The sequence below is a fragment of the Aulonocara sp. 'chitande type north' Nkhata Bay genome, linkage group LG14, assembly GCF_057382095.1.
Source record: "Aulonocara sp. 'chitande type north' Nkhata Bay isolate Kocher_YH1m ecotype deep benthic linkage group LG14, A_spYH_male_GT1.1, whole genome shotgun sequence".
NCBI lineage: Eukaryota > Metazoa > Chordata > Actinopteri > Cichliformes > Cichlidae > Aulonocara > Aulonocara sp. 'chitande type north' Nkhata Bay.
This window is the reverse complement of record NC_141357.1, coordinates 26838633-26853921: the sequence shown is the minus strand read 5'-3', so window position 1 is coordinate 26853921 and position 15289 is coordinate 26838633. Positions and strand designations below refer to the sequence as shown.

General features: G+C 41.3%; 1 protein-coding gene across 2 annotated transcripts; it reads right to left on the bottom strand.

The window, feature by feature from the left end:
• Positions 1 to 1528: 1528 nt before the first annotated feature.
• Positions 1529 to 10328, bottom strand: LOC147314780 (extracellular calcium-sensing receptor-like). Of its 2 annotated transcripts, none has more exons than XM_086260258.1 (9): positions 10219 to 10328; positions 9517 to 9811; positions 9271 to 9357; positions 8726 to 8995; positions 6536 to 6742; positions 6175 to 6450; positions 2766 to 2993; positions 2546 to 2669; positions 1529 to 2459 (listed from the first exon to the last, which is right to left on the bottom strand). In XM_086260258.1, exons 1-9 carry the CDS (start codon positions 10326 to 10328, stop codon positions 1549 to 1551), a joined length of 2508 nt encoding a protein of 835 aa, XP_086116384.1. In that variant the 3' UTR covers positions 1529 to 1548. The 2 variants fall into 2 exon arrangements, with proteins under 2 accessions (XP_086116384.1, XP_086116385.1); XM_086260259.1 differs by having other exon boundaries at positions 6175 to 6441.
• Between the last annotated feature and the right edge of the window lie 4961 nt (positions 10329 to 15289).

The window sequence follows — 15289 nt, the reverse complement described above, 5'->3', positions numbered from 1 at the left end:
TAAACACTGCAATAGTTACACCCTTTTTGTGCATGCTCTTTTCTACTCTGTAATATCCTTGTAAATATTCTCGATATTTATTTAAAATCACCTCTGTTAACTCTTGATATTTATAATTGAGTGATTTGTATATATTAGTCCTATTTCTTAAATTTGTAAAAATCTGTAATATATTATATTGTTTAAATTGTTTAAACTGTTGCTGTTACTGTCTTGGGGAAACTGTAACCCACATAATTTCCTTAGGGATTAATAAAGTATGCTAGTATTCTGAATCTGGTTTGGAGATAAACTCTCTGGATGAGAATCTTTTTAGAGTATCTTTGGAGAGACCTAAGAAAACTGTTGGAGAGCTTTGTGTGTCTGGGAGCCTGGCATTGTCACTACTCTTAAGTTCTGATTGTCGCACATTTTAAACTGAAAATAATCTGCACTGAAGTTTGAAAGTTGAGACCTGTATTTGAGTCCTGCCTGAGTTGTTTTCGTGAAATGATCAGCATGGTTTTGATCACCATCAGTTCAAGACAGACCAAATACAAGAATATAGAGTAAAACTGCTAAATGAATCCAACTTGAAAGCTTAGTTTATTAAAATAATTTCAATTACATTTAACTTCCTTAACCTCCTAGGACCTAGCGTCCACATATGTGGACATCACATTTTGGGTTGGCTAGACCAAAATAATAGGCGGCACGGTGGTTAGCGCTGTTGCCGCACAGCAAGAAGGTCCTGAGTTCAATTCCAACACCAGGCCGGGGTCTTTCTGTGTGGAGTTTGCATGTTCTCCCCGTGTTTGCGTGGGTTCCCTCCGGGTACTCCGGCTTCCTCCCACCGTCCAAAGACATGCAGCTTGTGGGGATAGGTTAATTGGAAAATCCAAATTGTCACTAGGTGTGAATGTGCGAATGAATGTGAGTGCGAATGGTTGTCTGTCCCTGTGTGTTGGCCCTGCGACAGACTGGCGACCTGTCCAGGGTGTACCCTGCCTCTTGCCCTATGACAGCTGGGATAGGCTCCAGCGCCCCCCGCGACCCTGAAAAGGATAAGCGGAAGCGAATGGATGGATGGATAGACCAAAATACTAAATTTTGCTCTACAAGGGCCTGATTTCCACATGTAAGGACGTTATACTTCCACTGTTCTATTGAAATTTAAAACAAATGTCCTCATATGTGGATCTCATTTTTCTCAGACACAAACATCAGGTCAAAAAAATATATCTGGCAATTCTTTGGTTCTTTGGTTTTTCATTCATCAGGTCCCAATCAGCCCAAATAGCAAAGATAAATTAAAAATGCATGCCGTGAAAGAGTTTGGGTCTTAGGAGGTAAATAGGTTAATTTTACAGTGGAGTGTCAAAAAGTCAATGCTTCTCTTTGAAAAGTGTGGTTGTTTTGTATTTAAACTGCATTTTAAAAGAACAGCAACCAAAAGATGACTAAATAACTGTCTTTAATATTTAATATTTGTTAATTGTATTTGTTTATTTAATTTTTGGCCTAAACTGTGCAAAAAAAAAAAAATCCTTTTGACATAAACTGAAAATTTTATGACACAATGCCACGACCCATAACAGCTTTCTTTGTGTTCATCTCTGGTCTCAACAGGATTATGTAACATTTGGGTCCAAACAGTGTGATCAAGAGTCCAAAACTTGAAGCAAGAATGGCAAACACCTCCACTGCATCTGCAAGATTTCCTGGTGAGCTGATATAAGCAGGAACAAAGGCCACCCACACAGCACAGAAGATCAGCATGCTGAATGTGATGAGCTTGGCCTCATTAAAACTATCAGGGAGATTCCTCACCAGGAATGCAATTAGAAAACTGAGGAAAGCCAGTATGCCAATATAGCCCAATAACACTGCAAAACCAACAGTTGACCCAACTGCACATTCATACACTATCTTGTCATTGTGGTATTGGGTGTTTTTATGTGGAGTTGGAGAGGAAGAGACAAGCCAGGTAGTGCAGATGGCTGCCTGAATAGATGTAAGAAACAGAACTGTTCCTCTCTGCTGCATTGCACCAAACCACTTCAGACTGGCTCCCCCTCCTGGCTTGGAGGCTTTGAACACAGCCAGAACAACCATGGTTTTTACCAGGATGCATGAGACACAAAGCACAAAGCTGATGCCAAATGCTGCATGCCTGAGTTGGCATGTCCACATCCTGGGCCGTCCAATGAACAAAAGTGAACACAGGAAACACAACTTAAGTGACAACAATAGCTGGAAACTAAGTTCTGAATTGTTGGCACGTACTATAGGTGTTGTGCGATGGTAGATAAAGATCCCCAGAACAACAACACATATAAATGTTCCCAGTAAGGAGGTTGCTGTTAAACAAATACCCAAAGGGTCATGATAGGAGAGAAACTCTGTCTTCTTAGGAATGCATAGATCACGCTGTGGGTTTGACCAAAAATCCTCTGGACAACTGGTGCACTCCAATGAGCCTAACAAAGAGGGGTTGATGGTGAAATGCATCCTATATTTCACAGAAATTAAATCAATTATGTCATACAGAAAGATAAACACCCACTGCTTGTGTTAGTGATCTTTCCCTCAGAACAAGGGATGCAGTCAAAACAGCATTCGGGCTCCGCCTTCCTTCTCACCATGTGGGTACCAGGAGGACAACTCTCACTGCATACTGATTGAGGTGGCTATTGGATATAAAAAATAAATATTTATTGCCTGCTACAATTCTATATAACTGTAAATGTCATAAAAGGTACTTGTCAAATAAAAACATATCTAACCATTTTGGATTCAAAGTTCCAGAAGATTTTGCCTTCATCAAGTATGAGTTCTTCACCTTTGAAAGCTGTCCTTTTAACATCACCCACATTCTGAACTTTAGTGCTTCCATCAGGGAGCCACAACCAGTTAATAACATCATAAATTGGTACTACATCACCATTCTCGTCAAATGACACTTGATCGCCAAATGGAGTGGTGAAGTTCACTCTTTCCATGTAATAAACAAGCTGTTTGAAAGGAATGTATAATAAATTAATTCGTTTTTACTCTGAAACCAATTATAGAAAGAATGTTTTTTTCATAGATGGACTGTAAAATGATATCACATCTGCCATGGCTCCAGTAACTTTACAGTGAAATCAGTGGCAATTTTTCAGTTTAGTAATCAGATATAATATTATATCTATGGTGCCTACATATATAAAGTCATTTATATCTAAGTCACAATCAACCAAGGCACATTACTAAAGGTCCTGCATAGAAGTTAATGACCTTCATGACTTAAATACATTAACTACTTTTACTCACAAGTATGGCAAATCCCCTTTCAGAAATTCTGTGGGATCAAGGCCCCAGACATCCAGTGGCCCCCAGAACACGAGAGCCCAAGAAGCCCAATGTGCATTTAAAACAATGGAGGGCATGCCCCTCCCATGTTTCAAATGCACTTTAGAACAGCACACAGCAACACCACATATCAGTCGGCAGAGGCAGGCATGGGGTCTTCACACCCCTATTCTCTGGTTACCATCGGGGTGGGGGCTGGGAGGAGGTACCATCACCCCTCTGGGGGTGGTGGTACCTGGACCTGGGGTATAGAGTATTTTTGGGGAGTGTAAGTGTGTGTATAGTGTCCATTTATGTCTGTTTCCATGTTGGGCGAGTGATAGTACATGTGTGTATAAGGGTGGGAAAGTTTGTGTCTGTGTGTGCCTATTCATCTGTGTCAATATGTCAGGTCGAGTCTTAGACTCGACCTCTCTGTGACCATCTCAGGCCCTCCCAGTTGTGGGAGCCAACCCCCCCCCCCACACACACACACCACACTCCCTGCCGGTGAGTGATGCCCACAGACGTCGGTAAGTTGGTGGTTCTGGGTTTCCGGGGCTGGGCGCTCAGATGTGTGCCGGCTCACTCCTGGTGGCTGCTTGGTGGGGCCTGACACGGTGGCCCTTCTGATAGTCCTCCTTGGGCTCTCATGCTCTGGGGGCCTCTGAATGTCTGGGGCCTGGATATCCTCCATGCCTGTTTTATGCCCTGGGGGACGAGGCTATGGCTCCCCACACCCTCTATTTCAATTCAATTTTATTTATACAGCGCCAAATCACAACAACAGTCGCCTCAAGGTAGACCCTACAATAATAAATACAGAGAAAAACCCAGCAATCAAATGATTCCCTATGAGCAAGCACTTTAGCAACAGTGGGAAAGAAAATCTCCCTTTTAACAGGAAGAAACCTCTGGCAGAACCAGGCTCAGGGAGAGGCGGCCATCTGCTAACCAGATTATTACATGAAGAAACCTTTTGAATACAAGCGTGCTCACGCATACACGGGTGCTCACAGACATAAACTATATCTTTCTTGGCTGCTGCTACCTCAAAGCACATTGTGCTTCGTATTAGTATTTAGTGATAGTTACAGTTATCTAGGTTATTGCTGTGGTGTAGTGTTTATTGTGTTGCTCTCCTTTTCATTGTTTTCTTTTTCATTTTGTTCTCACTCAACAGGTGATCCAGTGGTTTTTTATTTTTATTTTTTAATTGTCTTCTCTCACTGTCCCTTGTCGGGATGAAATATTATTTTATAATCTATGTTACTATTCATAATCCTTATTTATTACTGTTGCATCATTTATGATTTATCATTATTGTTGTTTCATTGACACATTTGTTGAAGCTGGTCTCTATTTCAGGTGTTAGCATAAGCACATAATAATCTTTCATTGCAGGTGCAACTGTAATCATGTTGTGCGCATATTGCATAATTGAAGGGTTGAGGCTCGGTCAAGTTAATTAATGGTTTGAAGCTATGGGCAGCGCGATGTCTGGCCGATCAATGGAGCAAAGTTCAGCTATTGAAAGGTTGCCTACATGTTTACAGTATAATTTGCTACATATTGTCTGTGTGCATTCAGCAGCCTCCTGCATTGGAGGTGGAGTACTGGTTTGGGCTGGTATCATCAAAGATGAGCTTGTGGGGCCTTTTCAGGTTGAGGATGGAGTCAAGCTCAACTCCCAGTCCTACTGCCAGTTTCTGGAAGACACCTTCTTCAAGCAGTGGTACAGGAAGAAGTCTGCATCCTTCAAGAAAAACATGATTTTCATGCAGGACAATGCTCCATCACACGCGTCCAAGTACTCCACAGCGTGGCTGGCAAGAAAGGATTTAAAAGAAGAAAAACTAATGACATGGCCTCCTTGTTCACCTGATCTGAACTCCATTGAGAACCTGTGGTCCATTATCAAATGTGAGATTTACAAGGAGGGAGAACAGTACACCTCTCTGAACAGTGTCTGGGAGGCTGTGGTTGCTGCTGCACGCAATGTTGATGGTGAACAGATCAAAACACTGACAGAATCCATGGATGGCAGGCTTTTGAGTGTCCTTGCAAAGAAAGGTGGCTATATTGGTCGCTGATTTGTTTTTGTTTTGTTTTTGAATGTCAGAAATGTATATTTGTGAATGTGGAAATGTTATATTGGTTTCACTGGTAAAAATAAATAATTGAAATGGGTATATATTTGTTTTTTGTTAAGTTGCCTAATAATTATGCACAGTAATAGTCACCTGCACACACAGATATCCCCCTAAAATAGCTAAAACTAAAAACTACTTCCAAAAACATTCAGCTTTGATATTAATGAGTTTTTCGGGTTCATTGAGAACATGGTTGTTGTTCAATAATAAAATTATTCCTCAAAAACACAACTTGCCTAATAATTCTGCACTCCCTGTATGTGTTTTAATAAAATCATTTGTGTTGACCCACTATGGACTTTCAGTCGTGTGTCTCTTCCTCAAAAATTCGAACCGCAACACTCTCTTCCCCTGTGTTTTTCTTTTCGTCCCTTTCTTTCTCACTTCCTTTCCTATCCCAAAGTCATGTCTGTCCCACCTGCAAAAACTTAAAATAAAATAAAATAAAATAAAATAAATAATAATAACAAAGGGCAATCAAATGGACCAAAACGGCAAGGTTGTGACGATCCACTTGATAAAGTAAAACTGTTCCTCAGACAATAATTCTGATGGCTAAAGAACCAAACGGAACAGGAGAAGAAATCACCCCCCCCCCCCCCCCCCGAAAAAAAAAAAACAACAAAAAAACAAAAAACAAAACAAAACAAAGCAAAACAAAAAAAAAAACACGATGTGCTCAGAGATGGAGTGTAAAATTATACCACACCTGCCAAGGCTCCAGTGACTGTAAGGTGGCACATTTGTTCCCACTGAAGGGCCCTCTTCCTGGCTTGCACCGTAGCATATCATCAAGGGAATGTGCCAGTGCATATACAGCTTTGTACACATTATACTCAGGCCTCAGGTTGGAAATATCCAAGTACTCAGTGTCAACATTTCCCAGATCTTCCTGTCCAGTGCATAGTGCACCTCCACCTTCCAGCCAGCCTGCTGGAGCTGGAGCAAATCTGCACTGAAATGTGAATTCCCAAAACTGATTCACCTGAAATATTTTGGAAAATCTTTGTTACACATTATGAAAATATATAATTGTTGTGACTACCACAGTAAAAGTGTTTAAGTCTCACCAAGCTATTTCCGTAGCTAGTGTTGTGATGTAGATCAGGACGTATTTGCAACAGGAATTTCCTGAGCCCTGGTATTTCTCCTCGACGAATGGTAATACCCAGTGTACCACCCAGGTATGGCATAAAGTGAGGTGTTTGAAGCACAGCAGATTCTGTCCAGGCCTCGCTGGCTATCCACTGTAGGCCTGTCACATTTTGCCTTACTACCTGTGAATTAGATCAGACCAAATCTATGAAATAATATTGTAATTCCAACTTCTTTACTGAAACAAATTCAAATTTTATTTGTCACATACACAACCATACACAGTATGACACGAGGTGAAATGCCTGTAGCTGTGCAATGCCCGACCATTAAATGACAGTGGTTTTACAGTATTTACAATTTACAGGTTATTACAAAATTTACAGATTTAACTTAGAAATTTACAGTAAAACTGTGAAAATAGCAGAAAGAGATTATAAATTATAGGAAGTGTGCATGACGAAAAACCAGAGTGCGTGTGGTGATGTGATGTGTGTGAGAGTGTAGTCTTATAGTGATGTGATCTGTGTGGGAGAGTCCAGTCCTACACCTGGTTCAGGGCCCGAATAGCCTGGGGGAAGAAGCTCCTCCTCGTCATTCTCTCTGTTTTGGCCTTAAGGGAGCGGAAGCGCTTCCCAGACCTTAACAGTGAGAAGAGTCCATTGTTGGGATGGGAGAGGTCCATCATAATCTTCCTAGCTTTGGTCTTGCACCGCTTGGTGTAGATGGACAGCAGGTCATGGAGCTCTGATTGAATGATGCGTTCGGCCGAGCGCACCACTCTTTGCAGAGTCTGTCCTGCTTGGTGCTGTTCCCAATCCAGGTGCAGATGTTTCCCGTCAGGACACTCTCGATGGTGCAAGAGTGAAAGTTCTTGAGCACCTTCAGTGGCAGATGGAAGTCTCTAAATCTTCTGAGGAAGAAGAGACGCTGACGGGCTTTCTTAACCAGGGTGTTGATGTGACAGGACCATGACAGGTCCTGAGTGATGTGGACACCCAGGTATCGGAAACTGTCCACTCTCTCCACTGGCGTGCCACTGATGATGTGGGGCTTGTAATTCCTCGTCTGCTTTGTAGTGAAGTCCACGATCAGCTCCTTAGTCTTGCTGACGTTTAGGAGGAGGTTATTCTCCTGGCACCAGGTCTCCAGGTTCCTAATCTCCTTCAGGTAGGCCGTCTCGATGTTGTCGGAGATCAGGCCCACACAACCCGTTCTCACTCCCAAAGCGTAACATTTTACGCTAGGTGACAAATCGTCACCATATTACGTTTTCGGCTACCCACCACGTTCCGAAATGACGACCTCGGAAAAAGAGGAAATATGAGAACCGTCTGGACTGAACCTACACATGTTCGCTCTTTTTCTTCAAATCGCTTAGAAACACGCTATTTAACATCATTAAAGTCCTGGTTAAGGTCAGGAATAAGGTTATGGTCAGGGCTAGGGATAAGGTTAGGTTTAGGGCTGGAATACAGGGCTGGCACGTCTACTACCGCGGGAGCGTCATTGCACTGGATTCAAGCCATAACCCGCCGCGTACCATAAGAACGCCGAAGGTCTCCTTTCGCGTTCCTCAGGAACGCCGCGGGACGTGACAAAACGTCGACATGTTACGCCTCGGGAGTGAGAACGCTCTGGCCCACAACAACAGTGTCGTCAGCAAACTTGACAATGGAGGTGGTGTCTGATGTGGCTACACAGTCATAAGTGTACAGTGAGTACAGCAGGGGGCTTAAAACACAGCCCTGAGGCACTCCAGTGCTGAGTGAGATGGAGGGGGAGACTTGTTTTCCCACCCTCACTCATTGGGGTCTGTCTGTGAGGAAGTTGAGGATCCACTGACACAGTAATGAGCTGAGTCCTAGATCCGTCAACTTGGTGAAAAGCTTGGAGGGAATTATTGTGTTGAATGCTGAACTGTAGTCCACGAACAGCATCCTCTGCCAGTGTCCAGGTGACTCAGGGATGTGTGAAGCAGGTGAGATATGGCATCGGTTTATGAACATAAACATAAACAGTTTATGATCTTTAAAATGAATTCTGAATTATTAAATTTCTGTACTCATTTCTGCACTCACAATGATATGTAATACGTGTTTTAAACAATATAATTATGAAGACCTCTGTAACTAGTAATTATTTAAAGTATTTTAAAGTGAAACCTCATCCATAAGGTGCATCATGCGACTAGGATGTTCAAAGACAATGACAACTCGAGCTGTAGAGGTTTTCATCAAATCAACAATCCTCCGGAGTTCATCTGTGTCTTTGTCCCAGGGTAAAACCTCAGTGTAGGCCAGGCAACCTTCACCAGACACACTCAGCTCAGACTGAAAGAATCTGGCTGCATGAAGTCCATAATCATCATCACTGACGAGCAGACCTGCCCAAGTCCAGCCGAAATGTTTTAGAATCTGGATCATTGCACGTACCTAAGTGAATACAGATTAACGTGTAAGTGCACCGAAAAGAAAAGGAAAACTTTCGGCGTGTTATATTTTTTTTCATCATCCACAATACAGCATTTAAATATAATTGCAATTTAGCCTTAATCTCTGAGATAATACAGATATTAAATAGAGTGTAATTCTCAAAACTAATTATATTATTATTTCTAATATTTTCACATCCTTGTGTTTTCTTCTTTTACACAGATATTGAAACAGACTTTTGCGTTTCCATTTTAATTGTGATGACAAATTTTCACCTGGAAAGCATCACTTGGGATCGTTCTAAAGAAGGATGGATACTTTTGACGGTCACTCAGGCAGGAACATGTGGCAAAATAACTCACCTGTGAAAGATACAGACTGTATATTGGGGAGCTATCCACGTAGAGATATCTTAACTTTGTCATCATGACTGCATTATTTTTTTCATAAAATGGTTTTACATTTTCAATTAAATCAAATTAATCCATGAAAACTGTTACATGGTCAAGCAGAAAACTTACCATAGGTACTCTGTACAAGCCTAAGACGTTGGAGATTGCAATAGAATTTGTAGAAGATGAATCACCCACAACCCCTATGACTGGAGGATTTCCAACACATGTATCATCTACTACAATTTGATCCTCTTGACCACTGGCTAATGACAATGCTCCACGGAATCCAATTCCAAGTTCAAGGCAGTTATCATAAAGAGTGTATCCCAGAGTCACATTAGGTAGCAGGTTTGAGTTTCTGTTGATCTCATCAATAGCAAAGGCCATGGTCTGTGCAAGCTTAAATCCTAGGACATACACACTAAGACAAGAAAATTTTAATTACTAATATATATATAATACAACACAGGTTTTAAATTACAAGTAAACGAGTGCCTTTTGAAAAAGTTAAAAAAGTAGAAATATTATAAACAATTAAGGATACTGAATAAATAAAGACACAATATATATGCAATAAAATATCTGACAATAAAATATATGTACAATGCAGATTTTTGAAAAATAAGAAAATGAGTGCAGTTTGAAAATGTTGCAAAAGTAATGACATTTTAATCAATTAAGGAAACTGAATAACAATTAAATATTATTGAAAAAAAATGAAGATCCATTGTGTAGTTATTTTAGATATAAAATACATATTTATACTGGAAATAAGTTTAACAGTTTTCTTATTCCATTTTTTTCATTCTGTTTCCCTGTCATAGTTACCCATGGCAAGTAGGCTGTTGTGGCTGCGAGGTAAAAGACAGATCAGGAACACTTGAAAAGAAATGGACTTGAAACAGTCCACCCAGAACCACATCTCCAGTTTTTTGCATCTCATTTAGATGAAACTGTCCCTGCAGCTGACAGGACAAAGAAAACTGAGGAGTGGATAGAATCGAAGAAACACAGGAATACAGCAAAACAACCACAACTAAATTGTTATGCAAAGATGAGCACATGACAGCTTTCTGAATTGTTGAGACCAGTCATTAGGTTTTATTGTTTGCCATTCCCTTTTATTGACTTGCTGTGTTGTTTAATCTTGCACACCACCCATCAGGGAAGAAGGAGGTGTATACTTTTCATTTGAGATTGCTTTGTATCCAGGCAAACTCAGGGAACACTGTGAGTAAATTAGTCATCAGTAATAACTCACTGAAGAATTGTCAGAGCAACAGGTGTTTCTGTGTGCATATCAAGTGACACAAAAGAAGAATAGCAGAAATAACAGCTCATAATTCATGTACAGCAAAGTTCATGTGGAATGTCTCAACAACATCATATTAAAGAGCTTCAGTCCATATTTGATTTGAAAAAGGATAGAAAACAAAATTGTTGAGGGGACGACAACAAAACAAAAACAAAGGGGCATGAGCATGGGCAGGACACCAAGCTACAAAGGGCAAGAGGCGACTCGAAAATGTAATGGATGTGGAAGATTGTCCTGAGAAGTAGCGTTTTTTTATATGGGGGAAATGGGCGGTTGCCCAGAGCGGCATTGTGGTGGGGGCGGCATCATGGCAATGGCATTTTGGGCATTGCATTGGCACCAATTGGTTTTCTCTTGCCCATTTTTGCCTATGTTTGCCCATGTTTGCGAGGTGCTCCTGCTGCTTGTCACACAGGGAGGAGAGGGGCAGGATGGCTGGGTGGAGCGACATCTAATAAGCAGCTCACAAAATAAAACAAAATAAGAACAAACCAACAAACTAGGGCTTTCAATGTAAATGCTGTCATCATGTTTAACGTGATTAAAAGTTTTAACTCAATTAATCTATTTGGAGTGCAGAATGACTCAAAATCCTTGAAATGTCTCTGTCAATGCATTTCGTGCAGTTTTTCCAAAGTTTGTCCATTCTGTGCTCTAGATGGGTTAATTGCATTAAAAATATTAATCACGTTAATCGTGATGAGGCAGTTAACTCGTTAACGTTGACAGCCCTACAACAAACACAAAAACTGAAGACATTATGATATAGACTTATAATTTGCACCGACATGTTTTCTAAATTCTATCACACAAATATACGCGAAAAGTGAGCACGAGGGCCCTCAGTGCCTGCTTGCTGCTTGCTGATGCTGTGCTGAAGTCTCACACACAACTTGTCGAAAGGGGACGGGGCGGGCTGCTTCCAAATAGTGCACATTTCATTCATAATATTGTCAATCCAAGCCCATTATGTAGTAATTATTTTTCCTGGGTTGTGTGAAATCCCAGAAAAAAAGCCCTATACAAGGTGTTGGTCTATTAGGTTATGTTGTGGGGTTGGGTGATTATACTGCAGTGCAAAATTACTGATGGAAGATGGACAAGAGGAGGAGAATGTGCAAATGTGCCGATGTGCCAAGACACATCTGCTTACCTGCAAAAGATACAGGTAAGCAGATGTGTTTTTGCATAATGGCAGGTATTATGTATCCTGAAACAAGGTAACATTCATTAGTAAGGATTGGGAAAACTTCTGTTTACGTTTGTTAGCCACTTTGCTATGATAGTAAACAGTAGACCGACAGTAGACACTGAGGCGGCTTATTGAATCTTTTGGACTGTGTTCAGCATAATATTAATTAGCCATTAATTGGAAGAGGTGTATTGTTGATTTGTCTAGTATTCACAATGTATGATGAATTATAATGACTGTTTGTTAGCAATTTGCATACTCTCTCTCTCTCCCTATATAAAATATTTATTTGGTTAAATTCAGTATGGTTCCGAGAACAGTTTTCACAATAACAGATGTTAACGGACAATCCTTAATCCATGTTGTGTGTCTGTTTTGGTGTGTGTGTGTGTGGGGGGGCACCAAATTAGCCAGGACCCCCACTATATGTACCAGTCTGTGGTACAGCGTGGGCGACCGTGGCTCAGGGGATTGGGAATCGCATCTGTAACCGGAAGGTTGCCGGTTCGATCCCTGGGCTCTCTGTCCTGGTCGTTGTGTCCTTGGGCAAGACACTTTACCCTACTTGCCTACTGGTGTTGGCCAGAGGGGCCGATGGTGCGATATGGCAGCCTCGCTTCTGTCAGTCTGCCCCAGGGCAGCTGTGGCTACAACTGTAGCTTGCCTCCACCAGTGTATGAATGTGAGAGTGAATGAATAGTGGTATTGTAAAGCGCTTTGGGTGCCTAGAAAAGCACTATATAAATCCAATCCATTATTATTATTATTATATGTTGCCCAAATCCATCAGTCAATCTCATGTTCCATTTTCCCCGGACTCGTGAACAACACCCCGAGAATTAAATTAAATTCTTTCACTTGGGGTAGTAATTTGTCCCAGATGGAGTCAGCATTCCACCCTTTCCGGCTGAGAACTATGGTCTCTGACTTGGGGGTGCTGATTCTCACACCACTCCAGTGCAAGCTGGAGGTCACCCCCCGATTAAGCAAACAGTGCCACATCATCTGCAAAAAGTAAAGAAATTTTGAGCTGATTTTATATTCAGTTCAAAATTTCAATTTTTTAGTGCAATCTTCACATACTTTAACCAAAGCACACTCTTTGTGAAATCACCTGCTAATTATATTCACAGTATTCATTCACTGTGTCTTTAGGGATTCACTACATTAGCTTAGTTTACCTTGTGGCTGACTTGCTAGGAGCAGGACTGTGATGGTATCAGCCACACAGGGGTAAATTAGTCCATTTTTTACTTTATTAGTTTGCTTTGCAGTTTTCTTCATTAATCATTTGGTTAAACCTAACACTGGTATTATGAGGCGCACACATAGTAACATTGTGTGGTTTTTCTAAAATGTTTTGTTATATAAATTATGTTTCTCTTTCTTTGAGTTACCTGGGTTTGGGCGGTGGCTGTTTCCTGTCTGGGCAAAAGGCGTGGCTGAGGACTCTGGGAACAAAATGCCTGCTCAGCAGGACCAACCATGGGCTTACCAGGAGCCCCCTGCTCCTGGTAAGCCCATGGTAAGCCAGTGGTCAAGAGGATCAAATTGTAGTAGATGATACATGTGTTGGAAATCCTCCAGTCATAGGGGTTGTGGGTGATCCGTCCTCTACAAATTCTATTGCAATCTCCAACGTCTTAGGCTTGTACAGAGTACCTATGGTAAGTTTTCTGCTTGACCATGTAACAGTTTTCATGGATTAATTTGATTTAATTGAAAATGTAAAACCATTTTATGAAAAAAATAATGCAGTCATGATGACAAAGTTAAGATATCTCTACATGGATAGCTCCCCAATATACAGTCTGTATCTTTCACAGGTGAGTTATTTTGCCACATGTTCCTGCCTGAGTGACCGTCAAAAGTATCCATCCTTCTTTAGAACGATCCCAAGTGATGCTTTCCAGGTGAAAATTTGTCATCACAATTAAAATGGAAACGCAAAAGTCTGTTTCAATATCTGTGTAAAAGAAGAAAACACAAGGATGTGAAAATATTAGAAATAATAATATAATTAGTTTTGAGAATTACACTCTATTTAATATCTGTATTATCTCAGAGATTAAGGCTAAATTGCAATTATATTTAAATGCTGTATTGTGGATGATGAAAAAAAATATAACACGCCGAAAGTTTTCCTTTTCTTTTCGGTGCACTTACACGTTAATCTGTATTCACTTAGGTACGTGCAATGATCCAGATTCTAAAACATTTCGGCTGGACTTGGGCAGGTCTGCTCATCAGTGATGATGATTATGGACTTCAGCCAGATCCTTTCAGTCTTTCAGTCTCGGTCGTTGTGTCCTTGGGCAAGACACTTCGCCTGTTGCCTACTGGTGGTGGTCAGAGGGCCCGGTGGCGCCAGTGTCCGGCAGCCTCGCCTCTGTCAGTGCGCCCCAGGGTGGCTGTGGCTACAATGTAGCTTGCCATCAGCAATGTGTGAATGTGTGTGTGAATGGGTGGATGGCTGGATGTGTAAAGCGCTTTGGGGTCCTTAGGGACTAGTAAAGCGCTATACAAATAGAGGCCATTTACCATTTTATTTTCTCTTATTGGGAAAAATGAATTGTGATACTGGAGATTGGAGTTGCTCACCATCAAGATGGTGCTGGAAGAATTACAATTGGCTGAGTGGAGACTGGCTTGAGGACACGGATTGGACGGACCAAACTCCCGAGAGGATGAATGCATGACAAGCCTTGTGGGCCCTTTTCTTTCTTTGCTTCATCTTCTCCATTATCTACAGACTTGGATCATTAAACCAGATGCTTTGTCCAGACCGTTCTCCTCCATGGATAACAAACCCGAAGATGAAACCATCCTACCTCCATCTTGTATCACTGGCTCTCTAACACTGGAAATCATGTCTTTAGAGGATGCTTAGAGGAAGGAACCGGATCCAAGCGGTGGACACCCCAACCAGCTCCACGTGCCCTGCATCCTCTTGAAAAATATTCATTGGGTACTTACAGCAAGATTTTTGTGTCTTTCATACCAAATCTTTTCTTCACAATCTGTTCTGGTGACCCGCTTTAATGACAGAAATCTGAGAATATGTCCTTGCCTGTTCACAGAATAAACCTTCCAAAACCCTGCAAGAAGGTTTGTTGAGGCCTCTTCCCACTTCAAGCTAACCTTGGTCTCATGTAGCCTGAAACATGAGTTATACTTACCACCATTAACCGGTTTTCCAAAGCAGCCCATTTTGTTGCTCTCCTGAAGCTTTTGTCCATCATCAAAACAGCCCAGCTCCTCATTAAACATGTCTTCTGACTTCATGGCATTCCCAGTGATGTCGTGTCTAATATCGACCCTAAAGGTACATCTCCAGTATGGAAGGAGTTCTGTTCAGGGCATGAGCTCAGGTTAGTTTATCCTCTGGTTTC

Coding starts and splice junctions, on each gene's coding strand:
- LOC147314780 (XM_086260258.1), bottom strand. CDS start 10,328: ATGCAAAAAACTGGAGATGTGGTTCTGGGTGGACTGTTTCAAGTCCAT. Junction 8,996..9,270: donor TCCCAAGTGATGCTTTCCAG/GTGAAAATTTGT, acceptor GTATTCACTTAG/GTACGTGCAATGATCCAGAT. Junction 2,460..2,545: donor AAAGATCACTAACACAAGCA/GTGGGTGTTTAT, acceptor CCTCTTTGTTAG/GCTCATTGGAGTGCACCAGT.